This window comes from Pan paniscus, chromosome X, assembly GCF_029289425.2.
Source record: "Pan paniscus chromosome X, NHGRI_mPanPan1-v2.0_pri, whole genome shotgun sequence".
Classification (NCBI taxonomy): domain Eukaryota; kingdom Metazoa; phylum Chordata; class Mammalia; order Primates; family Hominidae; genus Pan; species Pan paniscus.
The window spans coordinates 50,564,448-50,592,303 of record NC_073272.2 but is presented as its reverse complement, the minus strand read 5'-3'; the positions used below and the strand labels follow the sequence as shown (position 1 = coordinate 50,592,303).

Here is a 27,856-nt window from a genome sequence, read left to right as displayed (position 1 = left end):
TAACTGTACTCCTTCTCACAAGCCGGTCCAACGTTTGCAGCAGTGAAAAAGCCCTAAGTGTCAGGGCCTTTGGCGAAGCCTGTGTAAGGGAATAAACACTTTCCCCAGTTTTCCAGGCGCAAACTGATGGTTTTGGAGCATTAAGGTCTGGTCGGATGGGGCAGGATGGCTGCGTTGACACGTCTTATTTAATCCACATCATAGGTAAGGTGACCACTTATCTTTTTACAGGTTGAAATTGTTACATTTTGGCCGGGCGCGGTGGCTCACGCCTGTAATCCCAGCACTTTGGGAGGCCGAGGCAGGTGGATCACGAGGTCAGGAGATCGAGACCATCCTGGCTAACACAGTGAAACCCCGTCTCTACTTAAAAAATACAAAAAATCAGCCGGGCGTGGTGACGGGCGCCTGTAGTCCCAGCTACTCAGGAGGCTGAGGCAGGAGGATGGCGTGAACCCGGGAGGCAGAGCTTGCAGTGAGCCGAGATCGCGCCAGTGCACTCCAGCCTGGGCGACAGAGCGAAACTACGTCTCAAAAAAAAAAGAAAAGAAATTGTTACATTTTATATATATGTAAGTTGAAATGGAAGTATATATTGCAAGCATTATAAACGTATACACCAATATGTATAAATCCATGATTTACAGGAATATAAATGCAGATGGAGCCGTGGGCCCAGTTCATTGCCCTGGGGTGAGTCACATGCTGAAGGGACAGGGGACTGTTGATCTTTTAACTGGGTGCCCAAAATGTTAGGAAGCCTGAGCCCTGAGGCCCCAGCTTTCACTAAGTGGGAAAAAATTCCCTTAATTAGCTTAGAAACTCCAATAGCGTAGTGCTGCCTCCACTGCTGAAAACAGCCAACCTTGATATCAGGTCTGGTCCCAAGAAACAACGTTGATATCAGGTCTGGTCCCAAGAAACAACGTTGATATCAGGTCTGGTCCCAAGAAACAACGTTGATATCAGGTCTGGTCCCAAGAAACACTGTTTTTTTGTGTGTTTTTTGAGACATAGTCTCGCTCTGTCGCCCAGGCTAGAGTGCAGTGGCGCGATCTCGACTCACTGCAAGCTCCACCTTCCGGGTTCACGCCATTCTCCTGCCTCAGCCTCCCGAGTAGCTGGGACTACAGGCGCCCACCACCACGCCCGGTTAATTTTTTGTATTTTTAGTAGAGACAGGGTTTCACCGTGTTAGCCAGGATGGTCTCGATCTCCTGACCTCGTGATCCGCCTGCCTCAGCCTCCCAAAGTGCTGGGATTACAGGCATGAGCCACTACGCCCGCCCCAGAAACATTGTTCTTCCCTTTTCTCTTAGATTGTTATTTTATCCCTCTTTTCTCAGGAATGAGGAAAAAGGTTGCTATTTTAACTGTGAGTGTGTGGGACCTGGAGTACTGGGTAGCACTCTTCAAAGGTTCAGTTGAAGTCCGGGCAATTAGTCACCTCTGGATTTTTTTTTTTTTTTTTGAAATGGAGTCTCACTGTTGCCATGCAGGAGTGCAGTGGTGTGATCTCGGCTCACTGCAACCTCTGCCTCCCGGGTTCAAGCGATTCTCCTGCCTCAGCTTCCCGAGTAGCTGGGACTACAGGCACGCACCACCACGCCCAGCTAATTTTTGTATTTTTAGTAGGGATGGGGTTTCACCATGTTGGCCAGGATGGTCTCAAACACCTGACCTCAGGTAATCCACCCACCTGGGCCTCCCAAAGTGCTGCGATTACTGGCATGAGCCACTGTGCCAGGCCCCTCCTCTGGATGTTTCTGAGAGTGGCTGGCTTTGTAACATGTATACTTCACTTTTGTATAATACTTTGTATATACTTCCGTTTCATATAATGCTTTGTATATACTTCAGTTTCGCCACTCAGATGCCATAGGAAGTGAGGGGTGCATTGTTTTTGTTTGGGATTTTGTTCTAAAGATTACAGTATAACCAAACATACAATAAGCTATATTAACTCATTTTTTGGTGGGGGGGTAGAGACAGGGTATTTCTTTGTCACCCAGGCTGGAGTATAATGGTGAAGTCATGGCTCACTGCAGTCTGGACAGCCTGTGCTCAAGCCATCCTCCCACCTCAGCCCCCCAAGTAGCTTGGAGTACAGGTGCGCCACTCTACACCTGGCTAATTTTTTACTTTTTGTAGAGATGAGGTCTCACAGTGTTGCCCTGCTGATCTCAAATTTCTGTGCTCAGGCAATCCTCCTGCCTCAGACTCCCAAAGTGCTGGAATTACAGGCATGAGCCACTGCACCCAGCCTGTATTACCTTTTTTTTTTTTTCTTTTTTTTTTTTTTTTTTAGATAGGTTCTCATTCTGTTGTCCAGGCTGGAGTTTAGTGGCACAATCTTGACTCACTGCAACCTCCGCCTCCCAGGTTCAAGCAATTCCTGCACCTTAGCCTCCCGAGTAGATGGGATTTACAGGCGCTCGCCACCACTCCTGGCTAATTTTTGTATTTTTAGTAGAGACCAGGTTTTGCCATGTTGGCCAGGCTGGTCTCAAACTCCTGACCTCAAGTGATCCGCCCACCTCAGCCTCCCAAAGTGCTGGGATTACAGGCATGAGCCTCCACGCCCTGCAGTATTATCTTTTTTAAAGAGAGAGTACTTGAGGCCAGGAGTTTGAGACCAGTCTGGGCAATGTGAGACACCGTCTCTACAAAAATTACAAAAAATTAGCCCAGTTTGGTGGTACACACTTGTGGTTCCAGCTACTCAGGAGGCTGATGTGGGAGGATCACTTAAGCCTTGCAATTAGAGGCCACAGTGAGCCATGATCACACCACTGCACTCCAGCCTGGGCAACAGAGACCTCATCTCAAAAAATAAATAAATAGGCCGGGCACAGTGGCTCGTGCCTGTAATCCCAGCACTTTGGGAGGCCAAGGCAGGTGGATCACCTGAGGTCAGGAGTTCAAGACCGGCCTGACCAACATGGTGAAACCCCATCTCTACTAAAAATACAAAAAATAAGCCAGGTGTGGTGGCTAACGCCTGTAATCCCAACTACTCTGGAGGCCGAGACAGGAGAATCGCTTGAACCTGGGAGGCAGAGGTTGCAGTGAGCCGAGATTGCGCCATTGTACTCCAGCCTGGGCAACAGGAGCAAAATTCCATCTCAAAAAAAATAATAAAATAATAATACAAAAATTAGCTGGGGGAGGCCAGGCGCCGTGGCTCATGCCTGTAATCCCAGCACTTTGGGAGGCCGAGGTGGGCAGATCACCTGAGGTCAGGAGTTCAAGACCATCCTAACCAACATTGTGAAACCCCATCTCTACTAAAAATACAAAAAATGAGCTGGGCATGGTGGCACGTGCCTGTAGTCCCAGCTACTCGGGAGGCTGAGGCAGGAGAATCGCTTAAACCCGGGAGGTGAAGGCTGCAGTGAGCCCAGATCACGCCACCACACTCCAGCCTGGCGACAGAGCGAGACTCTGTCTCAAAAAAAAAAAAAAAAAAAAAAAAAAAAACAATTAGCTGGGGCTAGTGGTGGGCGCCTGGGCGACAAAAGTGAAACTCCATCTCAAATAAATAAATAACAGAAACACACCCTTTCTTATCTGTTGTGCATACTTAACTAAAAGAAACACACCCAAAAGTATGTACAAATAAAGAAGATGGGGGAGGAAAAGAAAATCTTTAGCTTATTAATAAAAGAATGGGTCTATTTGAAAAGTACAAATGCTAAAAAAAAAAAAGTGCTTCCATGTATATAGCTTGCCTTTTAAGTCTGTAGCCATTTAAATTATAAGAATTTCATCACTTGCTGGCCAGGCGCGGTAACTCACACCTGTAATCCCAGCACATTGGGAGACCGAGGTGGGCGGATCACGAGGTCAAGAGATGGAGACCATCCTGGCCAACATGGTGGAACCCCATCTCTTATTAGCCGAGCATGGTGGTGCGCACCTGTAGTCCCAGCTACTTGAGAGGCTGAGGCAGGAGAATCCCTTGAACCCAGGAAGTGGAGGTTGTAGTGAGCCGATATTGTGCCACTGCACTCCAGCCTGGCGACAGAGTGAAACTCAGTCTCAAAAAATAAAAATAAAAAATGTCATCACTTGCCAAGCCTGGTGGCTCATGCCTGTAATCCCAGCACTTTGTGAGGCTGAGGCAGGAGGATTACTTGAGTCCAAAAGATTGAAGCTGCAGTGAGCTGTGATCGGGCCACTGCCCTCTAGCCTGGGCAACAGAGCAAGACCCTATTCAACAATAACAAAAAAAGGAATTAGGTGATGGGAAATGCCTACCATTTGAATCTATAAAGATAAGCAAGGCAGGGTGCAGTGGCTCACGCCTATAATGCCAACATTTTGGGAGGCTGAGACAGGAGGATCGCTTGAGCTCCAGAGTTCAAGACCAGCCTGGGCAACATAGTGAGATCTAGTCTCTACAAAAATAAACAAATTTAGCTGGGTGTGGTGGTGCGTGCCTGTAGTCTCAGCTACATGGGAGGCTGAGGTGGGAGGATTGAGTGAGCTCAGGAGGTTGAGACTGCAATGAGCCATGATTACACCACTGCACTGCAGCCTAGGTGACAGCAAAACCTGTCTCAAAAAAAAGAGAGAGAGAGATAAGCAAGAGTTACTCATGATGCTTGGACTTGGGGGAAGATGCCAACTCTGGCACATGTCAGTTACTACATAAAAAGTCAAGTGCAATGTCAAATCCAGAGCATCAAGAGGAAAAAAAGTTCAGTTCCCAAGAGAACATGGATAGCTTAATAATGTAAAACTTGGCCGGGCAGGGTGGCTCACGCCTGTAATCCCAGCACTTTGGGAGGCCAAGGCAGGTGGATCACAAGGTCAGGAGATCAAGACCATCCTGGCTAACACGGTGAAACCCCGTCTCTACTAAAAATACAAAAAACTAGCCAGGCGGGTTGGCGGGCACCTGTAGTCCCAGCTACTCGGGAGGCTGAGGCAGGAGAATGGCGTGAACCCGGGAGGCGGAGCTTGCAGTGAGCCAAGATCGTGCCACTGCACTCTAGCCTGGGCGACAGAGCAAGACTCCATCTCAAAAAAAATGTAAAAATCTAGACTATATCTGCATTAAATTAGTACTGCTGAAACAATACATTGAGGAATTACAGTAGCACTTGCAAGTTCCTACTAATGTCCATATAAATAGAACCATGGAAGCTTTTTATATTATCTGTTTTATGACCTTATGGAATTAGTGAACCAAATAAAAACTTAATCATTATTTCAAATAATATAATTTATTTCTAGACAAAATCTATTCTTATTTTCAAGGTAATTTAAGTGTCAATATTTCTTAAGCCACAATTTTTTTTTTTTTTGAGATAGTCTTGCTATGTCACCCAGGCTGGAGTGCAGTGGCATGATCTCAGCTCACTGCAACCTCTGTCTCCTGGGTTCAAGCATGCACGTCTGCTAATTTTTTGTGTGTGTGTGTGTGAGATAGAGTCTCGCTTTGTTGCCCAGGCTGGATGGAGTGCAATGGCGCTATCTCGGCTTACTGCAAGCTCTGCCTCCCGGGTTCATGCCATTCTCCTGCCTCAGCCTCCCGAGTAGCTGGGACTACAGGCGCCCGCCACCATGCCCGGCTAATTTTTTGTATTTTTAGTAGAGACGGGGTTTCACCGTGTTAGCCAGGATGGTCTCGATCTCCTGACCTCGTAATCCGCCCGTCTTGGCCTCCCAAAGTGCTAGGATCACAGATGTGAGCCACTGCGCCTGGCCCACGTCTGCTAATTTTTAAGACAGGGTTTTTCACAATGTTGGCCAGGCTGGTCTTGAACTCCTGCCTTCGCCTCCCAAAATGCTAGGATTACAGGCATGAGCCACTGTGCCTGGCAAAAAATACTTTTTCAATGTTTAAAAATATCCAACCTTTCAAAACTTTTTCTGATTAAGTAGTAGTAGTCTTATTGGCCAGGCACAGTGGCACATGCATGTAATCTCAGCATTTTGGGAAGCTGAGGTGGGTGGATCACCTGAGATCAGGCGTTCGAGACCAGCCTGGCTAACATGGTGAAACCCCATCTCTACTAAAAATACAAAAATTAGGTGGGTGTGGTGACGCACATCTGTAATCCCAGCTACTCGAGAAGCTGAGGCAGGAGAATCGCTTGAACCCGAGAGGCGGAGGTTGTTGCAGTGAGCCGAGATTGTGCCACTGCACTCTAGCCTGGGTGATAGAGCAAAACTCCATCTCAGAAAAAAAAAAAGTTAGCCAGGCATGGTGACGGGCACCTGTAATCCCAGCTACTTGGGAGGCTGAGGCAGGAGAATCACTTGAACCTGGGAGGCGAAGGTTGCAGCGAGACGAGATCGCACCACTGCACTCCAGCCTGTGCAACTCTGTCTCAGAAAAAAAAAAAATTATAAAAATAAAATTTGCGTTATAGGCCAGGTGCAGTGGCTTATGCCTGTAATCTCAGCACTTTGGGATGCCAAGACGAGCAAATCACTTGAGCCCAGGAGTTCATGACCAGCCTAGACAACATAGAGAAATCCCAACCCTACAAAAAATTGGCCAGATGTGGCCAGGCGCGGTGGCTCACGCCTGTAATCCCACCACTTTGGGAGGCCGAGGTGGGTGGATCACGAGGTCAGGAATTCAAGACCAGCCTGGCCAACTTATTGAAACCCCATCTCTACTAAAAAAAAAAAAAAACAAAAACAATAGCCAGGCGTGGCAGCTGGCACCTGTAATTCTAGCTACTCAGGAGGCTGAGGCAGAGAATTGCTTGAACCCGGGAGGCGGAGGTTGCAGTGAGCCCAGATCAAGCCATTGCACTCTAGCCTGGGTGACAGAGCGAGATGCCGCCTCAAAAAAAAAAAAAAAAAAAAAAAAAAAGGCCGGGCACATTGGCTCACACCTGTAATCCCAGCACTTTTGGAGGCCAAGGTGGGCGGATCATGAGGTCAGGAGATCGAGACCATCCTGGCTAACATGGTGAAACCCCGTCTCTACTAAAAATACAAAAAATTAGCTGGGCGTGGTGGCGGGCGCCTGTAGTCCCAGCTACTCGGGAGGCTGAGGCAGGAGAATGGCGTGAACCTGGGAGGAAGAAGTTTCAGTGAGCCGAGATCGTGCCACTGCACTCCAGCCTGGGCGACAGAGCAAGACTCCATCTCAAAAAAAAAATTAGCCGGATGTAGTGGTGTGAACCTATAGTCTCAGCTACTCAGGAGGCTCACCCGCCTTGGCCTCCCAAAGTTCTGGGATTACAGGTGTGAGCCACCGTGCCCAGCCTGTATTTTCTGTAGAGATGGAATTTTGCCATGTTGCCCAGGCCAGTCTCGAACTCCTGGGCTCAAGCAATCCTCCCACCTTGTCCTCCCAAAGTGCTAGGATTACAGGTGTGAGGCACCATGCCCAGCCGCAACAGTAATTTTCACAAATGGTCCCCTGTAGTCAAGTAGCCAATTTTGATTCATGAAAGTGATATCACTGTAATTCTTCTAAACTTTCACTGAAATGCATGCTCCCTTTGCAGAGGGAAAGCTGGGTTAAGAGATATCCAGGATGGTCGGGCTCGGTGGCTCATGCCTATAATCCCAGCACTTTGGGAGGCCAAGGCAGGCAGATCACCTGAGGTCGGGAGTTTGAGACCAGCCTGACCAACATGGAGAAACTCCATCTCTACTAAAAATACAAAATTAGCCAGGCGTGGTGGTGCATGCCTGTAATCCCAGCTACTAGGGAGGCTGGGGCCAGGCTGGTCTTGCACACCTGACCTCAGGCGATCTGCCTGCCTCCACCTCCCAAAGTGCTGGGATTGCAGGCTTGAGCCACCGTGCCCAGCCCTATGAATTATTTCAAATGCGTTAGATCCACCTAATCAAAATTCTGTCATTCAACATATAATTTTGAGTGCCAACTATGTCTCAAGGTCAGTGTTCAGCCCTACAGTAAACAACATGGACAGAGCTGCTGCCTTCACAGAACCTCCATCTAAGGAGCAGGTGAATATACCACCAGGCCGTAATTGGTTGCTTAGCTCCAAAATAGCGAATTTAGGGTCAATTAAGATAATAATCTACTAACTGTAATGACATCTCTAGAGTATTGTGTCTTTTAAAGTACAGTTATAGCCTGGGCAACGTGGGGAAACCCCGTCTCTACAAAAAAAAAATTTTTTTTCTTTGAGACAGTCTTATTTTTTCACCCAGGCTGGAGTGCAGTGGGGCGATCTCAGCTCACTGCAACCTCAAACTCCCGGGTTCAAGCAATTCTCATGTCTCAGCCTCCTGAATAGCTGGGATTACAGGCGTACACCACCACGCATGGCTAATTTTTGCAATTTTAGTAAAGACGGGATTTTGCCATGTTGGCCAGGCTGGTCTCGAACTCCTGGCCTCAAGTGATCTGCCTGCCTTGGCCTCCCATAGTGCTGGGATTACAGGTGTGAGCCACCGCACCTGACCCCTCCTGTCTCTCTTAACACACATTGCCTCCTTATAGAGGTTCAGGCACCATGCTGAGCCTGGGAGGTAATACAAAAATGAATGAGTGGACCTTGTAGGTTCCATGCTAGTTAAAGACACCCTATGAGACCAGCCTGGCCAACATGGTGAAACCTTGTGTCTACTAAAAATACAGAAAATAGCCAGGCATGGTGGTGCGTGCCTGTAATTCCAGCTACTGGGGATGCTGAGGCAGGAGAATCGCTTGAACCCAGGAGGTGGAGGTTGCAGTGAGCTGAGATCACACCACTGCACTCCAGCTTGGGCGATAGAGTGAGACTCCGTCTCAGAAAAAAAAGACACCCCGGGCCAGGCAAGGTGGGTCACACCTGTAATCCCAGCACTTTGGGGAACAAGGTGGGAGAATCACTTGAGTCCGGCAGTTTGAGACCAGCCTGGCCAACATAATGAGACCGCATCTTCACAAAAAATATGTTTTAAAAAGCTGGGCATGGTGAAGTGTGCCTGTAGTCCCAGCTACTTGGGAGGCTGAAGTGGGAGTATTGCCTGAGCTCAGGAGTTCAAGGCTGCAGGCTGCAGTGAACTATGATCACACCACTGCACTCCAGTGTGGGTGACAGAGGGAGACCCTGACTCATTTAAAAAAAAAAAAAAAGAAGGCTGATTGTGGTGGCTCATGCTTGTAATCCTAGCACTCTGGAAGACTGAGACGGGAAGATTACTTGAGCCCAGTGGTTCAAGATTAGCCTGGGCTGGCCGGGCTCAGCGGCTCAAGCCTGTAATCCCAGGCAAGAGAATTGCTTGAACCCAGGAGGTGGAGGTTGCAGTGAGCTGAGATCGTGCCATTGCACTCCAGCCTGGGTGACAAGAGCAAAGTTCCGTCTCAAAAAAAATATAGCCTGGGCAACATAGTGAGACCTCAAGACCCCATCTCTATTAAAAGAAAACAAAGTATCCAGCTTAAAAACATAATACTGGCCAGGCACAGTGGCTCACACCTGTAATCCCAGCACTTTGGGAGGCCGAGGTCAGATCGAGACCATCCTGGCCAACATGGTGAAACCCCGTCTCTAATACAAAAATTAGCCAGGCGTGGTGGTGGGCACCTGTAATCCCAGCTACTTGGGAGGCTGAGGCAGGAGAATGGCTTGAACCCAGGAGGCGGAGGTTGCAGTGAGCCGAGATGGCGCCACTGCACTCCAGCCTGGGTGACAGAGACTCCCTCTAAAAAACAAAACAAAAAAACCATAATACTAAGTGAAAAGAAACAGAATGAGGAAACACAGACCTGCATGAGTTAGGATTGCAGTTCCCAAACTGTGTTGAGGCACCTCAGAGTGCCATAGTGAATTCTCAGGGACGCTGTAAGATGCTTTAAATTGTTTGAGGGAAATATATGGGTACTCAACATGTCAGATACCTCATAAACTATTCAAGGGAGTTCAAAGTTTCAAAGTTACATTGAACTACTTTTCTTTCAATGACATCTTTTTGCAAAGCTGGGTTTACAGCAGTTTCTGTGATAAAAAGCAAACACCTGACAAAAATCAGCATGGATAAAGTGATTTAGGTGATATCAGACAATCTGATTAAGGTTTGGGAAGGTGTGCAGAGTCTAACAAACATGCATCCATTAATAAGCAATTGTAGTTATTTAACAATTTTTTTTCTATCTATGTGTTGTCGATTTTCTAAACTGCTACTATTTTTTTTAGGACATAAATAGGTATTATATTTTGGTCCAAGCAGGTGGTGGGGGCAGGGTAAGTTAAAAAAAAAATTGGTCCAAGAAACAGAAGTGTTAGGTATTTGTTTTGAAAAAAATAACATATGCATACACTCATGAAACCATCACCATAATCAAGATAGTGGACATATCATCATCTCCAAGTTTCCTCATGCCCCTTTGTAATTCCCTTCCTAACTGCCCCACCTCATCCCCAAGCAACCACGGATCTGCTTTGTTACTATAGCATACAAAATATAACAAAGTATACAAAATATAACAAAGTATACAAAATAAAGTGTACAAAATATACTTTGTTATATTTTGCCTTTTTTTTTTTTTTTTTTGAGATGGAGTGTTGCTCTGTTGCCCAGGCTGGAGTGCAATGGCGTGGTCTCGCTCACTGCAACCTCCACCTCCTGGGTTCAAGCGATTCTCCTGCCTCAGCCTCCCGAGTAGCTGGAACTACAGGCAAGTGCCACCACGCCTGGCTAATTTTTTGTAGAGACGGGGTTTCACCGTGTTAGCCAGGATGGTCTCGATCTACTGACCTCGTGATCCACCCGCCTCAGCCTCCCAAAGTGCTGGGATTACAGGCGTGAGCCACCGCGCCTGGCATATTTTGCCTTTTTAAGAGTTTTATATAAGTGCATCTTAGTATGAACTCTTCTAAATTCCTTCTTTCTTTTCTTTATTTTTGAGACGGAGTCTCGCTCTGTCGCCCAGGCTGGAGTGCAGTGGTGCGATCTCGGCTCACTGCAACCTCCACCTCCCGGTTTCAAGTGATTCTCTTGCCTCAGCCTCTGAAGTAGCTGGGATTACAGACGTGCACCATCATGCCCAGCTAATTTTTGTATTTTTGGTAGAGATGGGGTTTTGCCATGTTGGCCAGGCTGGTCTTGAACTCCTGAGCTCAAGTGATCCACCCACCTCAGCCTCCCAAAGTGCTGGAATTACAAGCATGAGCCACCAAGACTAGCTCTCTCTAAGTTCTTTCACTCTATAAAAGTTATTGGAAGCCGGGCGCAGTGGTTCACACCTATAACCCCAGCACTTTGGGAGGCCGAGGCGGGCGGATCACGAGGTCAGGAGATTGAGGCTATCCTGGCTAACACGGTGAAACCCCGCCTCTACTAAAAATACAAAAAAAAAGTTAGCTGGGCATGGTGGCGGGCGCCACTTGGGAGGCTGCGGCAGGAGAATGGCGTGAACCTGGGAGGCAGAGGTTGCAGTGAGCCGAGATCGTGCCACCGCACTTCAGTGTGGGTGACAGAGCGAGACTCTGTCTCAAAAAAAAAAAAAAAAAGGCCTGGATTACGGTGGCTCACACCTGTAATCCCAGCACTTTGAGAGGCCGAAGCAGGTGAATCACCTGAGGTCAGGAGTTCAACACCAGCCTGGCCAATGTGGTGAAACTCTGCCCATGTTAAAAATATAAAAATTAGCTGGGCATGGTGGTGGGTGCCTGTAGTCCCAGCCACTTGGGAGGCTGAGGCAGGAGAATTGCTTGAACCCAGGAGGCGGAGGTTGCAGTGAGCTGAGATCGTGCCATTGCACTCCAGCCTGGGTGACAAGAGCAAAAAACTCCATCTCAAAAAAAAAAATTATTGGAGATTCACCAGGTTTGTTCCATGTTTCAATAGGTCATTCCTTTTCTTATAGTTGTAAGGTAAGATTTACATATCATAGAACCAACCTCTTCAAAGTGTGCAATTCAGTGGTTTTTAGTACATTCACAAGATTGTGCAGACAACAACACTATCTAATTCAAGAAGCTTTATTTTGGGCCGGGTGTGGTGGCCACGTCTGTATTCCCAACACTTTGGGAGGCACAGCCGGGTGGATCACCTGAGGTCAGGAGTTCCGGACCAGCCTGGCCAACATGATGAAATCCCGTTTCTACTTGAAATACATAATATAGCTGGGCGCGGTGGCAGGCGCCTGTAATCCCAGTTACTCGGAAGGCTGAGGCAGGTGAATCGCTTGAACCTGGGAGGCAGAGGTTGCAGTGAGCCAAGTTCACACCACTGCACTCCAGCCTGGACAGAGTCAGACTCCTGTCTCAAAAAAAAAAAAAACCTTTATTCCTTTATTTCATTACCTCTAAAGGAAACCCCATAGCCATTACCAGTCACTATTCCACCCATCCCCTAGCCTTTAGCTCCTAAAAACCACGAATGTATTTTCTGTCTCTATGAAGTTGCCTATCTTGGTTTTTCATATAAATTAATCATAAAAATATGTGGCCTATTGTGTCTGGCTTATTTCATATAGCATAATATTTTCAAGGTTCATCCATGTTGTACCACACGTATAAGTACAGTACTTCTTTTTTTCTCTTTTCTTTTCTTTTTTTTTTTTTTTTTTTTTGAGATAAGGTTTTGCTCTGTCACCCAGGCTGGAATGCAGTGGCCCGATCTCAGCTCATTGCAACCTCCACCTCCTAGGCTCAAGCGATCTTCCTGCCATAGCCTCCTGAGTAGGTGGGACTACAGGCATGCACCACCATGGCCAGCTACTTTTTTGTAGAGATGGGGTCTCACTATATTGCCTGGCCAACATGGCGAAACTCTGTGTGTACTAAAAATACAATAATTAGTGGGGCGTGGTGGCACATGCCTGTAATTCCAGCTACATAGGAGGCAGAGGCACAAGAATCGCTTGAACCCAGGAGGCTGAGGTTGTAGTGAGCTGAGATCACACCACTGCACTCCAGCCTGGGTAACAGAGTGAGACTCTGTCTCAAAAAAAACTTTGTCTAGTAATTCCAACATCTGAGCTTCCTCAGTGGAAGTTTTTATTTACCGTTTTTTTCTTCTTTTTTTCTTTCCTGTGTATGGGCTATGCTTTCTAGTTTATTTATTTTTTGAGATGGAGCCTCCCTCTGTCACCCAGGCTGGAGTGCAGTGGCATGATCTTGCCTCACTGCAGCTTCCGCCTCCTGAGTTCAAGTGATTCTGCCACCTCAGCCTCTTGAGTAGCTGGGATTACAGGCGTGCGCCACCATGCCCAGCTAATTTTTGTATTTTTAGTAGAGACAGAGTTTCACCATGTTGGCCAGGCTGGTCTCGAACTCCTGACCTCAGGTGATCCACCCACCTTGGCCTCCCAAAGTGCTGAGATTACAAGCGTGAGCCACTGTGTCTGGCCTACTTTCTAGTTTCTTTGCATTTTTTAATCTGGACATTTTAAATAATGTGGCAACTCTGAAATTCAGATTGTCTCCTTCCCAGGGTTTGTTGTGGCTGCTGTTTGTTTTTATTATCACTACTGTTTAGTGACTTCTTTTTGTTTGTTTGTTTGTTTCTGAGATAAGGTCTCCCTCTTGTTGTCTAGGCTGGATTGTAGTGCATGATCATAGCTTACTGCACCTCAAACTCCTGGGTTCAAGCCATCTTCCCATGTCAGCCTCCCAAAGGCATGAGCTACTATTAGCCTGTTTAGCAACTTTTCTGAACTAATTCTATAAAGTCTGTATTCTTTGTTGTGTGTGGCCACTGAAGGCCCTGCTTCATTAGCTTACTGACCAGATAACGGTTAGGCAAAGGTTCCCTTAAATGCCTTGAACCATTACTTCTTCCAGCATTTGCCTAATGTGTGTCCATGTATGTTGGAGAATACCTAGAACACTCCCTCAGGTAGTTCACAACTGTGCCTTAGCCTTCACTTTTTCCTTGCCCAAAGCCTGAAGGTCCCCCACAAATAAGAGCTTAAGGCCTTCTTGGTTCTCTTCGTTGTTGCTGTTGTTGAGACGGAGTTTTGCTCTTGTTGCCCAGGCTGGAGTGCAATGGTGTGATGTCGGCTCACTGCAACCTCCATCTCCAGGATTCAAGCGATTCTCCTGCCTCAGCCTCCCGAGTACCTGGTATTACAGGCACACGCCACCACGCCCAGCTAACTTTTTTTGTATTTTTAGTAGAGACAGGATTTCACCACGTTGGCCAGGCTGGTCTCAAACTCCTGACCTCAAGTGATCCACCCGCCTCACCCTCCGAAAGTGCTGGGATTACAGGTGTGAGCCACCACACCCGGCCTTTTCTTGGTTCTTTCTTGGGCATGCTCACAGCCCTATGCATGGGCATGCATATGGCATTCCAGATATCCAGCAGTGTGTCAGAACTTTTCATAGACATCTCATTCCCCAGCTTTTCCTTTCATGCTTTTTGGTCTGTTGCTTGTTTACTCCAGCTCTTATCACCGTCTCAACCAGCTATGATGTTAAACAACTGCCACTGATTTTTTGTGTTTTTAAAAATTTTGAGACTGGGTCTCGCTCTGTTGCCCAGGTTGGAGTGCAGTGGCACAATCATGGCTCACTGAAGCCTCAACCTCCGGCTAAAACAATCTCAGCAACTGCTCAAGCAGTCTTCCCACCTTGGCCTCCCAAAGTGCTCAGATTACAGGCGTGAGCCACCGCACCTGTCCTTGAAATGCTTTTTCCTTTGACTTTCTGGAATCTTCTCTTGGCTCTGCTCCTGCCTCGATGGCTTCTCCTATTCAGTCTTGCTAGTTCCTCCTGGTTCCCCTGAGCCCTATATCTTAGCAATGTCCCACATCTTAGTCCTATAACCTCTTCTTTATTTACATCACTTGCTAGGTGATCTCTTTCATTTCATTTTATTTATTTATTTATTTGATATAGTCTTGCTCTGTTGTCCAAGCTGGACCAAAGTGGCACAATCTCGACTCACTGCAACCTCCACCTCCCGGGTTCAAGTGATTCTCCTGCCTCAGCCTCCCGAGTAGCTGGGATTACAGGCATGCGCCACCATACCCAGCTAATTTTTTTTCTTTTTTTGAGACGCAGTTTTGCTCTTGTTGCCCAGGCTGTAGTGCAATGGCGCGATATCAGCTCACTGCAAACCTCTGCCTCCCGGGTTGAAGAGATTCTCGTGCCTCAGCCTCCCAAGTAGCTGGGATTACAGGCATGCACCACCATGCCCGGCTAATTTTGTATTTTTAGTAAAGGCGGGCTTTCACCATGTCGTCCAGGCTGGTCTTGAACTCCTGACCTTAGGTGATCTGCCTGCCTTGGCCTCCTAAAGTGCTGGGATTACAGGTGTAGGCCACCATGCCCAGCCTTCTTTATCTTTAAAAAAAAAAACAAAAAACAAAAAAACAAAAACAGTATACTGATGGCTCCTAAATTTGCACTGAGAAAATAAAACTAGGCTGGGAGCGGTGGCTTATGCCTGTAATCCCAGCACTTTGGGAGGCAGAGACAGGAGGATCCAGACCCTGTCTCTAAAAAAGAAAAAAAGGAGGCTGGGCACAGTGGCTCACGCCTGTAATCCCAGCATTTTGGGAGGCCAAGGCGGGCAGATCATTTGAGATCGGGAGTTCCAGACCAGCCTGGCCGACACAGTGAAACCCCATCTCTACTAAAAATACAAAAACTAGCCCGCGTGGTGGTGCACGCCTGTAATCCCCACTACTCGGGAGGCTGAAGCAGAAGAATCACTTGAACCCAGGAGACGGAGGCTGCAGTGAGCGGAGATTGTGCCACTGCACTCCAGCCTGGGCGACAGAGCAAGACTCCGCCTCGGGGAAAAAAAAAAGAGAAAAGACAAATAGCCCAAGGGCAGTCTGAGCTATGTAAAGTATGCAAAATTTATCAGTCCCAGAGAGAAAGGAGCATCTCAGCTCAGTCACATCCTCCACCCACCCACCCATGCCCAGGGGCAGTTGTTTAAAGAGATGTTGGGCCAGGCACGGTGGTTCATGCCTGTAATCCCAGCACTTTGGGAGGCCCAGGTGGGTGGATCACTTGAGGTCAGGAGTTCGAGACCAACCTGACCAACATGGTGAAACCCCGTCTCTACTAAAAATACAAAAATTAGCCGGGCGTGGTGGCACGCACCTGTAATCCCAGCTACTCAGGAGGCTGAGGCAGGAGAATCGCTTGAACCCAGGAGGCAGAGGTTGAAGTGAGCCGAGATCACGCCATTGCACTCCAACCTGAGCAACAAGAGTGAAACTCCATATCAAATAACCTTCTCTTGGGGTCTGGATTGGGACCCCTTTGTGGTAATAAAGGAGGGACACTAATATTAAAGCTGGCTCAACTGGGTCTGAGCAGAGTAATTTTTACCTTAGATATTTGTGTTTTGGGTGTGCACTTTCAGTTTACATTGGAAGCTGTCTCCCCAATTAAAAAAAAATCATGTTTTGAGGAAGATTTTCTCTGAGATATAGATACAATTAATTTGAACAAGTCTGGAATACCTAAACTTTCATCCAACTTTCCACAGATTACTAGGTCATTGGAATATTGTCCTTTTCATTTTATTTATGTATTTATTTTTAGAGACAGAGTCTCACTCTTTGTCACCCAGGCTGAAGTGCAATGGCCCCATCATGGCTCACTGCAATCTTGGCCTCCTGGGCCCAAGCAATCCTCCCACCTCAGCCTCCTGAGTAGCTGGGACTAGAGGCACACGCCATCACTCCCAGCTAACTTTTAAAATTATTTGTAGAGACAGGGTTTCACCATGTTTCCCAGGCTCTTCTCCAACTCCTGGGCTCAAGCAATCTGCTCGCCTTCCGCCTCCCAAAGTGCTGGGATTACAAGCATGAGCCACTGCACCCAGCCTCCTGCTTCTTTTTATGCCTGGTAATCTTTGTTTGGATAACAGACATTGTCAACTTTACCTTTTTAGGAGCTGGGTCTTTTTTTATTCTTATCAATCTTTGTTATTCCTAAGGATCTTTTAGGGTCTTCTTTTATGATGTGTAAAGTGAGCCTGGAGCAATACTAAGTCTAGGGCTAGTTACTCCCCACAACTGAGACAAGACATTCCTGTGTACTCTATGCCCTGTGAATCATGAGTTTTCCAGTCTGGTTGGTGAGTGCAGGCACTATTTTCAAAAGCTCCATGTGAGTGTCAGGACCTGTTCCCTCCAATCCATTTGGATGGTTCTTTTCCTGGCCTTAGGTAGCTGCCTCATATGCATGTGTTGATAAGCACTCTGCTAAATACTGAAGGGGGACCCTCTGCAGATCTCTGTGATTCTCTGTGCTCCTCTCTGCTGACATTCTGTCCTTTTAACTCCAGCTGCCCTTGTCTCTCTGGACCACCTCAACTTAGGGAGTCCACCAGGCGCTGCCTCAGTTTCCCGTTCCAGTGCCATAGCATGGAAGCTCTCCAGGCAGTGTGCTGGGACAGTTGTAGTGCTCACGTTGTTTCCCATCTTTCAGGGATCACTGTCCTTTGGTGCCTGATGTCTAATGTCTTAAAAATCATTGTTTCAGCCGGGTGCGGTGGCTCACACCTGTAATCCCAGCACTTTAGGAGGCCGAGGCGGGCAGATTACCTGAGGTCAGGAGTTCAAGACCAGCCTGGCCTACATGGTGAAACCCCATCTCTACTAAAAATATAAAAATTAGCCAGGCATGATGGCAGGTGCCCGTAACCCCAGCTACTCAGGAGGCTGAGGCAGGAGAATCACTTGAACCTGGGAGGCAGAGGTTGCAGTGAGCAGAGATCTTGCCATTGTGAGATTGTGCCTGGGCAACAGAGTGAGACTCCGTCAAAAAAAAAAAAAATCATTGTTTCATGTATTTTGGTTTTTTTGTGGGGGGCAAAGTTGGTTGTTTCCTGTGAGAGGACAAAGTTGGTCCCTGTTATTCCACTTTGACTGAGAGTGCATGACACCTTTTTTCTTGTAGAGACAGGGACTTTCCCAGACTGGTCTCAAACTCCTAGCCTCAAGGAATCCTCCCACCTCAGCTTCCCAAAAGTGCTGAGATTACAGGCATGAGCCACCATGCCCAGCCCATGATAACTTTTGACAGTGGGACCAACAGAATTTGCCAATGAAAATGGAGGGGAATCAGCTGGGCGTGGTGGCTCATGCCTGTAATCCCAGCACTTTGGAAGGTCAAGGCAGGTGGATCACCTGAGGTCAGGAGTTCGAGACCAGCCTGACCAAGATGGTGAAACCCCGTCTCTACTAAAAATACAAAAATTAGCTGGGTGTGGTGGTGGGCACCTGTAATCCCAGCTACTTGAGAGGCTGAGGCAGGCAAATCGTTTGAACCCAGAAGGCGGAGGTTGCAATGAGCTGAGACCACACCATTGCACTCCAGCCTGGGCGACACAGCAAGGCTCTATCAAAAAAGAAAAGAAAAGAAAAAAGAAAAAGAAAATGGAGGGGAATTAAGCATGATATATCTGCTCTTTGACTCAAGTAACAAAATGTATTTTAATTTTTATTTATTTATTATTTTTTTTAGACAGAGTGTCGCACTGTCACCCAGGCTGGAGTGCAGTGGTGCAATCTCAGCTCACTGCAACCTCCGCCTCCCGGGTTCAAGCAATTCTCCCGCCTCAGCCTCCTGAGTAGCTATGATTAGAGGTGTGCACCACCACACCCAGCTAATTTTTGTATTTTTAGTAGAGATGGGGTTTCACCGTGTTGGCCAGGCTGGTCTCAACTCCTGACCTCAAGTGATCCGCCCACCTCGCCCTCCCAAAGTGCTGGGATTACAGGCGTGAGCCACCACGCCTGGCCACAAACTGTATTGTGATGCCATTGGCTGAGATGAAGGAGACAGTGGGGGAGCATCTGAGCAAAGGAAATAGAACAAATCTGTTTGGATGGATAAGCAGTATGTGACACCCACATGAATGTCAAACAGGTCATTACAGTACGTTTGAGTCTGGTGTTCCAGAGAAAGGTCTAAGCTGAAGGCCTAGAGGATCTTCCAAATATTTGCAATAGTTAAGGCTACAGGAGGAGAGGAAGTCACTTAGGAAGAGAGGATCAGACAGGATTATACCCAAGGATATTCTAATATTTGGAAGTTTGATACAAGTGGAGGAGTAGCCAGAGATGGAGAAAAAAAAACAAGAGAGGCCGGGCGTGGTAGCTCAAGCCTGTAATCCCAGCACTTTGGGAGGCCGAGACGGGTGGATCACGAGGTCAGGAGTTCCAGACCAGCCTGGCCAATATGGTGAAACCTCATCTCTACTAAAAATACAAAAATTAGGCTGGGCGCGGTGGCTCACACCTGTAATCCCAGCACTTTGGGAGGCCAAGGCGGGTGGATCACGAGGTCAGGAGTTCGAGACCAGCCTGACCAACATGGTGAAACCCCGTCTCTACTAAAAATACAAAAATTAGCCGGGCGTGGTGGTGCATGCCTATAATCCCAGCTACTTGGGAGCCTGAGGCAGGAGAATCGCTTGAACCCGGGAGGCGGAGGTTGCAGTTAACCGAGATCGCGCCACTGCACTCCAGCTTGGATGACACAGCGAGACTCCGTCTCAAAAAAAAAAAAAAAAAAAATTAGCTGGGCGTGGTGGTGCATGCCTGTAATCTCAGTTACTCAGGAGGCTAAGGCAGGAGAATCACTTGAACCCAGGAAACAGAGGTTGCAGTGAGCCGAGATTGTGCCACTGCACTCCAGCCTAGGTGACAGAGTGAGACTCCATCTTAAAAAGAAAGAAAGAAAGAAAGAAAAAGAAAAACCAAGAGAGTGAGAGGAAGAAATTGTGGGTTTCACTAGAAAGTCACAGGAGAGGGCAGAGAAGTGATTGCTGGTTTGGCAAGATTATTATTCATCAGTGGTCTGGTTAAGAGCAGTCCCAAAGACACAGGAGTGACAAACACCAAATTGAATTGAGTTGAATATGGTCTGGGACATGAGGAAGTGGAGTCTGAAGAAAGCCAGATGATTGGCCTTGTTGAGGAGCACAGTAGTGGAATCATGCCAAGGGGAATATATAGGGCCAAAATTCACAAGTAAATATATACATGGGAATTGACGACACAGTATCTGAAACAACCTAGGCAGCCATCAGTTGGGGAAGGGCTGAATAATGCTACATAATATCATGAACCAGTTAAAAAGGATGAGTTAAAAAGATGTTCTTATATATTAATATGTGAAAAAACAGAAGCATCAAAACAATACTTCAAAAAAAGTAAAGGGGGGATTTCATCAATGTGAAACCCTGATTGTATTAAAAGTATGACATTTCTCTGTATTTTTTCTTTAATATTCAGTCTTCATAGACTGTCAAAAATTGCCAATGCCGACTATATTGTAAGTCTTTGGGGCGGGGTATTGGGAAAAGTTTCCAATTAGCAATATCCACACCTTGGCTAAACCTCATTGGCTATGATACTGCCACTGCAAAAAGCATATTTCTTTTTTTTCAAGAATATTCTTTTTTTTTTTTTTTTTTTTTTTGGAGACAGGGTTTCCCTCTGTTGCCCAGGCTGGAGTGCAGTGGCGCGATCTTGGCTCACTGCAACCTCTGCCTTCTGGGTTCCAATGATTCTCCTGCCTCAGCCTCCAGAGTAGGGGACTTACAGGTGCCCGCCACCACGCCCGGCTAATTTTTTGTATTTTAGTAGAGAGGAGGTTTCACCATGTTACCCAGGGTGGTCTCAAACCCCTGAGCTCAGGCAATCCACCTGCCTCGGCCTCCCAAATTGCTGGGATTACAGGCATGCACCACCATGCCCAGCCCTTTTTTTTTGAGACGGGAATTTCGCTCTTGTCTCCCAGGCTGGAGTGCAATGGCAGGATCTGGGCTTGCTGCAACCTCCGCCTCCTAGGTTTAAGTGGTTCTCCTGCCTCAGCCTCCCCAGTAGCTAGGATTACAGGCGCGTGTCACCACGCCCGGCTTTTTTTTTTTTTTTCGAGACAGAGTCTCACTCTATTACCCAGGCTGGAGTGCAGTGGTGCGATCTCTGCTCACTGCAACCTCCTCCTCCTGGGTTCAAGTGATTCTCCTGCCTCAGCCTCCCGAGTAGCTGGGACTACAGGCATGCACCACCATGCCTGGCTAACTTTTTGTATTTTTAGTAGAGACGGGGTTTCACCATGCTGGCCAGGCTGATCTCGAACTCCTGACCTCATGATCTGCCTGCCTCGGCCTCCCAAAGTGCTGGGATTACAGGCGTGAGCCACCGCGCCCAGCCTATTTATTATTTCTTAATGTAAAGTTTAATTAAAAATCCTTCCAGCCGGGCGCAGTGGCTCACGCCTGTAATCCCAACACTTTGGGGGGCCGAGGCAGGCGGATCACCTGAGGTCAGGAGTTCAAGACCAGACTGATCAACAGGGAGAAACCCGGTCTCTACTAAAAATACAAAATTAGCTGGGCGTGGTGGCACATGCCTGTAATCCCAGCTACTTGGGAGGCTGAGGCAGAAGAATCACTTGAACCCGGGAGGCGGAGGTTGTGGTGAGCCGAGATCGTGCTAATTGCACTCCAGCCTGGGCAAAAAGAGCCAAACTCTGTATCAAAAAAAAAAAAAAATTCTTTCCAGTATGCATATAATTTGGGGCCTTTTTTAAAAAAGCTTTATCATAGGTAGGACCTCTTTTTTTTTTTTTTAACCCAAAGCATTCATACCTTTTACCATCAAAAAGCTATTTTGTATTTTGTAAAAATAAAAGCAGAGGCCGGGCGTGGTAGCTTAAGCCTGTAATCCCAGAACTTTGGGAGGCCGAGGTGGGTGGATAACCTGAGGTCAAGAGTTCGAGACCAGCCTGACCAATATGGTGAAACCCCGTCTCTACTAAAAATACAAAAATTAGATGGGCGTGGTGGCGCACGCCTGCAGTCCCAGCTACTCCGGAGGCTGAGGCAGGATAACCGTTTGAACCCGGGAGGCAGAGGTTGCAGTGAGCCGAGATCGCGCCACTGCACTCCAGCCTGGGAGACAGAGCAAGACTCTGTCTCAGAAAACAAAACTAAACAAAACACAAAAGACAAAACTCAGAGCTGGCGGGGTTGGGGGGATAGGGTGGGGAGAAAGAAAGCGAAATCTGTTCCTTGGCTTCCCGGAGCCAAGGAGGTTTCTCCACTTTCAAGGTCTCCAGGTCCGCCCCCGCCTGTAACCCCCAGCGCCGCCCCTCTGGAAGCCTGGGAGGACTGTGTGTTGCGAACCGGGGCGGCTACTCTCGGCCGCCGCGGAGGTCCGCGTCTTGTTAGCAGGGAAGGTTTACTCCCCCATTGTGGGTGACCAAGGGGCTGAGGGCTTGGCCGGTTTCGCTTTGCTGGGGGCAAGGCACTCTCTCTCTCCCCACCCTTCCGGGTTCCCTCAGACAGTCTCGGCCTTGAGGAACCCCCTTCGTCTCCGGTCCCCCAGCCAACCTTCCTCCGCTCCCCGCGCCCTCCCCGGAGAACCCCACTGTCACTCGCGATGCTCCGAAGACCCGGGAACTGGGCGAGGAAGGCGGTGGCCGCCTTTTTCCAGCTGGGGTGAGTCATTTCCTGCGACAGGCTCCCTCCCCCGGAAGTAGGGCCTGATGTAAACACCCGAGCCGGGCTCCAAGGCCCGGGAGGTCAGAAAACCGGGCCGCGGGCGGCACCGACAGCTGGGGCCCGGGTCAGGGACACGCGGAGGTCAGGCCGGTGAAGGCGGCAGGAAGCTGGAGCACGATCCCAGGGTTGGTTGGGTCTGGGGGAGGCCGGGAGTCTTTCGAGTAGGGGTCTAAGGCAGAGGTCTTGAGTGGGTGCTGGCGTTGGAAGGAGCATGCGGCTGGTCTTGGGAGAGGGGCGAGGCATCCCGGACAGAGTCTTGGAATGGAGGTGCAAAAAAGGGGTGTTGAAAGTTGGAGCTGTCCAGAGAATAACTCTAAGGCAGAGCTGTCCAAAGAAAGAGCATGAGGCATTCCAGTGGAGGGTGTAACTGAAAGAAAGGAAGGAGATTTGGACTGTTGGAGGATGGGGAGGGAGTATGTCTGGCCAGAGTTATTGGGGAGTTGAGGATTTGAAGGGAAGTTGGGGGCTCTATGGCAGTAATCTTAGTAGGGGACTGTGCAGGCATCTTAGGGGTTGAGGTTCTCCTAGGTAGGAGTTTTGGGTGGTTTGTTTTGGGCAAGGGTCTTAGAAGGCAAGGGTGCCCTGGGGCAGGGTCTTGGATAGGGGTCTAGAGGGGGAATCTTAGGAGGATGGGTGGGGTTCCTGGGGTTGGGTCCAGGCCAGGTTATGTTGTAGTCAAGGACAGCAGAACACAAGGAAGGAGATGTCCCAGGGGTGGAAAATTTAGAGTGCTAGGGGGAATCCTAGGGTAGAGTCCCCAGGGCATAAGCCAATCTAAGGGAATGTCTAGGCTGGCCCTGAAGGGTAGTTACCAAGGCATGAGAAGGGGTCATCCCAAGGTAGGCATCCTGAAGGAGTTTGGGGAAGCCGGTGAGGGGGAAAGGTGTGAGAGGACTCTGGGGTGGTCAAATAGGTTGGGGTACAGTTAGAAGGGTATGAGCAGAGGAGTTCCTGGGGATGGCAGACCAAGCATAGCAGTCCCAGGGCCAAGTCAGGGAGGTACAAGAAGTGCATCTCCTAGCCCACTTTTGTCTATTTATTGAGAGAGTCTGGTGCTAGGTCAGGTTTGAAGATGAGAAATGGGTTGGGAGTGGTTCCAGGCCATGTCTGGCATTGGGATCAAGATTGGCTGGCGGTGGGGAGGAGATATCACGGGGGCACCCCCTATCACATTACTTCCTGACAAGTCAGTGAGGGCCAGCATGTAAAGAGGAGGTGTGGGGTCCACGTCAGTGTGGGCCTGGAGCTTGCCAAACCTGAAAGAAGGAGGGTTCCTGGCCATGCTGTTTGGGATCTTGGGAGCTTAGAGCAGAGACCCTGGGACTCTCTCTGTTTTTATCTTTTTTTTCCCCCCGAGACGGAGTCTCGCTCTGTCACCCAGGCTGGAATGCAATGGCTCGATTTCGGCTCACTGCCATCTCAGCCTCTCGGGTTCAAGCAATTCTCCTGCCTCAGCCTCCTGAGTAGCTGGGATTATAGGTGCCCCCCACCACACCCAGCTAACTTTTGTATTTTTATTAGAGACGGGATTTCACCATGTTAGCCAGGCTGATCTCAAACTCCTGACCTCAGGTGATCCACCCGCCTTGGCCTCCCAAAGTGCTGGGATTACAGGCATAAGCCACCACGCCTGGCCTGTTTTTATCTTTTTTGCAGTCACTCCAGAGTCAGTAGTTAGCAGAGTAGGAGGAGGAAATCAGGTGAGGCAGAACTTGGAGGGGAGACTCCAGGACTCTTCTCATCTTTATCCCATTTGTATCCAGGGGAACAATCCTGCACCATGACTCAACAGCCACTTCGAGGAGTGACCAGCCTGCGTTTCAACCAAGACCAAAGTGAGAGAGGATTGGGCCTGTACCCTTGTGGGAGGAAGCGAGGAAAAGAGGGGTCAGAAGTGGGCCATGGGCCCCCAGCTTCCTACCTGGGCATTCTTTAAGGCAGTCTGGATTCCTTCCATCCCCCAGGCTGCTTTTGCTGCGCCATGGAGACAGGTGTGCGCATCTACAACGTGGAGCCCTTGATGGAGAAGGGGCATCTGGGTGAGCTGTTGGCAGGGGAGGGGCAATGGGCAGAAGAGCTGGGCTGGGCATTGGCTCCCACCTCCACTGACACCCTGGTCCCTGTCCAGACCACGAGCAGGTGGGCAGCATGGGCTTGGTGGAGATGCTGCACCGCTCCAACCTTCTGGCCTTGGTGGGCGGTGGTAGTAGTCCCAAGTTCTCAGAGATCTCAGGTAAGTGCCCTCATCCTGCCCTTTGGCCCAGATTTCTCGGATTCCTGGCCTCCCACAGGCACCCCAAGGTACTGGCAGATGAAGACGTCAGAGTACTTCAGAGTCACACAGAGAGGAGGCCTACAGCTTGGAAGTCATGGATCTTATAGCTTGAGAAGCTTGGTGCTTTGTTTTCATTTTAAAAATTCTGATTGAGTGCCTCCTGTGTGCCATGCCCTAGAGCACTTACTGTGAGCCTGGGACTGCCCTAAGCACTTTACGTTTATTAACTCATTTAATCCTCACAGTAACTCTATGGGGTAGGAAGGATCATTATCCCCATCTTTACCGATGAGGAAACTGAGGCCCAGTGCAGTTAAGTGATTCATCCAAGGTCACACAAGCAATAGGTTTTAAAATCTTGGAACCGTCTTCCCAATACCCCCTTGGCTTGAGCCTCAAGTGCCATCTTACTTTAAGGGTTTTTCTTGATGATCCCATCTGGACAAGGCAGGAGTTGCCCTAGGTGAGTCACAGAGCCCTAGGATTCCTCACGGAAATCTCCAGGGTGCATGGACTAGGACCCTGGAGGCAGAAATAGTTACCGAGGGGAAGTTACAGGCCTGAGTGTGAGTCCCTGTTTGGTTGCTGATGAGCTTTGAGGTCCTTGGCCAGACACTCAACCACTTTGAACCTCAGTTTCCTCATCTGTAGATGAGTGTAACAGTCTAGAACACTCCTCTCAGGGATCATATCCACAAGTGCTCGTGCTGTGCGAGGATCTCACTGGTTGTTTATTGAAAGGCTAAGCAAGTAGGTTGAGGTCCCTGGGAAGCAGGGGTGGATCCTGTGTCACCAGGGCTGCCCCTTACCCTAAACCTTGGCCCCGACAACCCACCCACCTGCCCAGCAGTGCTGATCTGGGACGATGCCCGGGAGGGCAAGGACTCCAAGGAGAAGCTGGTGCTGGAGTTCACCTTCACCAAGCCAGTGCTTTCTGTGCGCATGCGCCATGACAAGTGAGCCTGAGGAGGACCGGGGTGGGAGGTAGGAGGTCCCCACAGTAAGTGAGAGGGATAGTCCTCCCTGGGCATCCCGCCACCCCCTCACCGCCATCCTGTGTTGTGTGATACCCACAGGATCGTGATCGTGCTGAAGAACCGCATCTATGTGTACTCCTTCCCCGACAATCCCCGAAAGCTGTTTGAGTTTGATACCCGGGACAACCCCAAGGGTGAGAGGGCTCAGATACACAGGTGTAAGGGCATGAAACAGTGGATGGGGCAGAGGGGCAGAGATGAGGAAAGAAAGGAAGGGGCACTCACACACAGAGAAATGGGGAAAGAGGCAGGGAGATGCTCACACTCATAGCCTCTCCATCTTTCCAGCCCTCAGCCAGTTCTCCCCACCTCCGGTCCTGCCCCACCCCTGGGTACCCCAGTGGCAGAGCAAAAACACCTCGTGAGGACATGGGTGGGTGTGTCAGGGATCCCTGAGCTTCTGGGGCTGTGATAGCAGCTTACTAGATTCCACAGCTGCAGAGCAAGGAATGGAATCTGCCTAGCTGGCGGGGCGTGCAGCTGAGCTGAGCCCCCTCAGGGTTCTTCGGGTTAAGCTTATCGTGGAGGGTTGAAGTCTGGTCCTCATCCAGCTCTGTCCATTCTGAGATGCTGCCTCCTCTTCAGCCGCCCACCCCACCCCCCATCTTCACACCCTAGGGCTCTGTGACCTCTGCCCCAGCCTGGAGAAGCAACTGTTAGTGTTCCCGGGACACAAGTGTGGGAGTCTGCAACTTGTGGTGAGCCGTCCAGTGGACAAGGGTGGGTAGGTTGGTGGACTGGCTTCCTTGTGGACTCTTGGCCCCTTCCCTCCATACCACCCCAACCTCAGACTCCTCCCTCCTACCCCAGGACCTGGCGAGCACAAAGCCTGGCACCTCGTCTGCTCCATTCACGATCAATGCACATCAGAGTGACATAGCCTGTGTGTCTCTAAACCAGCCAGGCACTGTAGTGGCCTCAGCCTCCCAGAAGGGTACCCTTATTCGCCTCTTTGACACACAATCCAAGGAGAAACTGGTGGAGCTGCGCCGAGGCACTGACCCTGCCACCCTCTACTGGTGAGCACAGGGTATGCATGGTGGGCTGGTGACCCCATACCACATGACATGTGGGCATCACTGCTGATCTGTCTTCTAGCATTAACTTCAGCCACGACTCCTCCTTCCTCTGCGCTTCCAGTGATAAGGGCACTGTCCATATCTTTGCTCTCAAGGATACCCGCCTCAACCGCCGCTCCGCGTAAGTACCCCCTCCCCACCCTACCGTGTCCCTGTCCCCCTGCCCATTTACCATACCTAGGCTTAGCCAGTGCTGCCTGCAGGCTGGCTCGCGTGGGCAAGGTGGGGCCTATGATTGGGCAGTACGTGGACTCTCAGTGGAGCCTGGCGAGCTTCACTGTGCCTGCTGAGTCAGCTTGCATCTGCGCCTTCGGTCGCAATACTTCCAAGAACGTCAACTCTGTCATTGGTGAGTGGGAACAGCCCCTTGGTTGGGGGTACTGCATGGGGCAAAGGCCTGCAGGTTGGACCTGAAAGGATTTTAGGGCCATGTGAGGCTCAGCTTCATAATCAGTAAGGGGGACAGCACTGGGCAAAGGCCTGGAGGCAGACCCTAGGTCCTGAGATGCCTGAGAGGACTGGAGCCTGTGGCTGTGGCAGCCTCTGACCTTTTACCACCCCCCCTCCCCCAGCCATCTGCGTAGATGGGACCTTCCACAAATATGTCTTCACTCCTGATGGAAACTGCAACAGAGAGGCTTTCGACGTGTACCTTGACATCTGTGATGATGATGACTTTTAAGGACCCTGGGGGCTGTGCTAGGGACCTGCAGTGGCAGAACTGCAGAGCTGAGCCTTGGCAGTGGGGCGTGCTTGGAAGCCACCAGCCAGCAAGCATTAATGGGGCTGGTGCCCACTTTCCACTCAGCAGAGCTATGTCTAAATAAAGAGCTCACTTCCCCCCAGCACTTCTTGATGACTGTGTGCCCCAAGGGCCAGGCCAGAGACCCAGGAAGGCAGCGACCCCTTGGGATCCCTAACCTGGAGGAAATTGCCAGGGACCCAGAGGGAGTGCCCTAATCCAACCTGGGGATTTTTTAAAAGCTTCCTAGGAAGAGATGATCTCCGATGTGATGAATACGAATAAAAGGCCCTTAATGGCA

The 27,856-nt window shown here is 49.3% G+C and overlaps 1 protein-coding gene and 1 non-coding gene across 20 annotated transcripts; one reads left to right on the top strand and one right to left on the bottom strand.

Moving 5' to 3' along the window:
- Positions 1–140: 140 nt before the first annotated feature.
- On the top strand, positions 141–27,856 carry WDR45 (WD repeat domain 45). Of its 19 annotated transcripts, none has more exons than XM_063601634.1 (11): positions 21,991–22,359; positions 24,186–24,257; positions 24,387–24,461; positions 24,551–24,655; positions 25,545–25,653; positions 25,774–25,868; positions 26,320–26,432; positions 26,635–26,753; positions 26,833–26,934; positions 27,017–27,162; positions 27,386–27,856. In XM_063601634.1, exons 2-11 carry the CDS (start codon positions 24,203–24,205, stop codon positions 27,493–27,495), a joined length of 1,029 nt encoding a protein of 342 aa, XP_063457704.1. In that variant the 5' UTR covers positions 21,991–22,359; positions 24,186–24,202; the 3' UTR covers positions 27,496–27,856. The 19 variants fall into 19 exon arrangements, with proteins under 19 accessions (XP_034806645.1, XP_034806641.1, XP_034806642.1 ...); XM_063601637.1 differs by having other exon boundaries at positions 22,005–22,359; positions 26,353–26,432; XM_063601632.1 differs by having other exon boundaries at positions 22,006–22,359; positions 25,548–25,653; positions 26,353–26,432; positions 26,545–26,753.
- LOC112438657 (U4 spliceosomal RNA) lies at positions 20,146–20,285 on the bottom strand. The gene has a single exon (XR_003027041.1). It is a non-coding gene; the product is annotated as a U4 spliceosomal RNA (small nuclear RNA).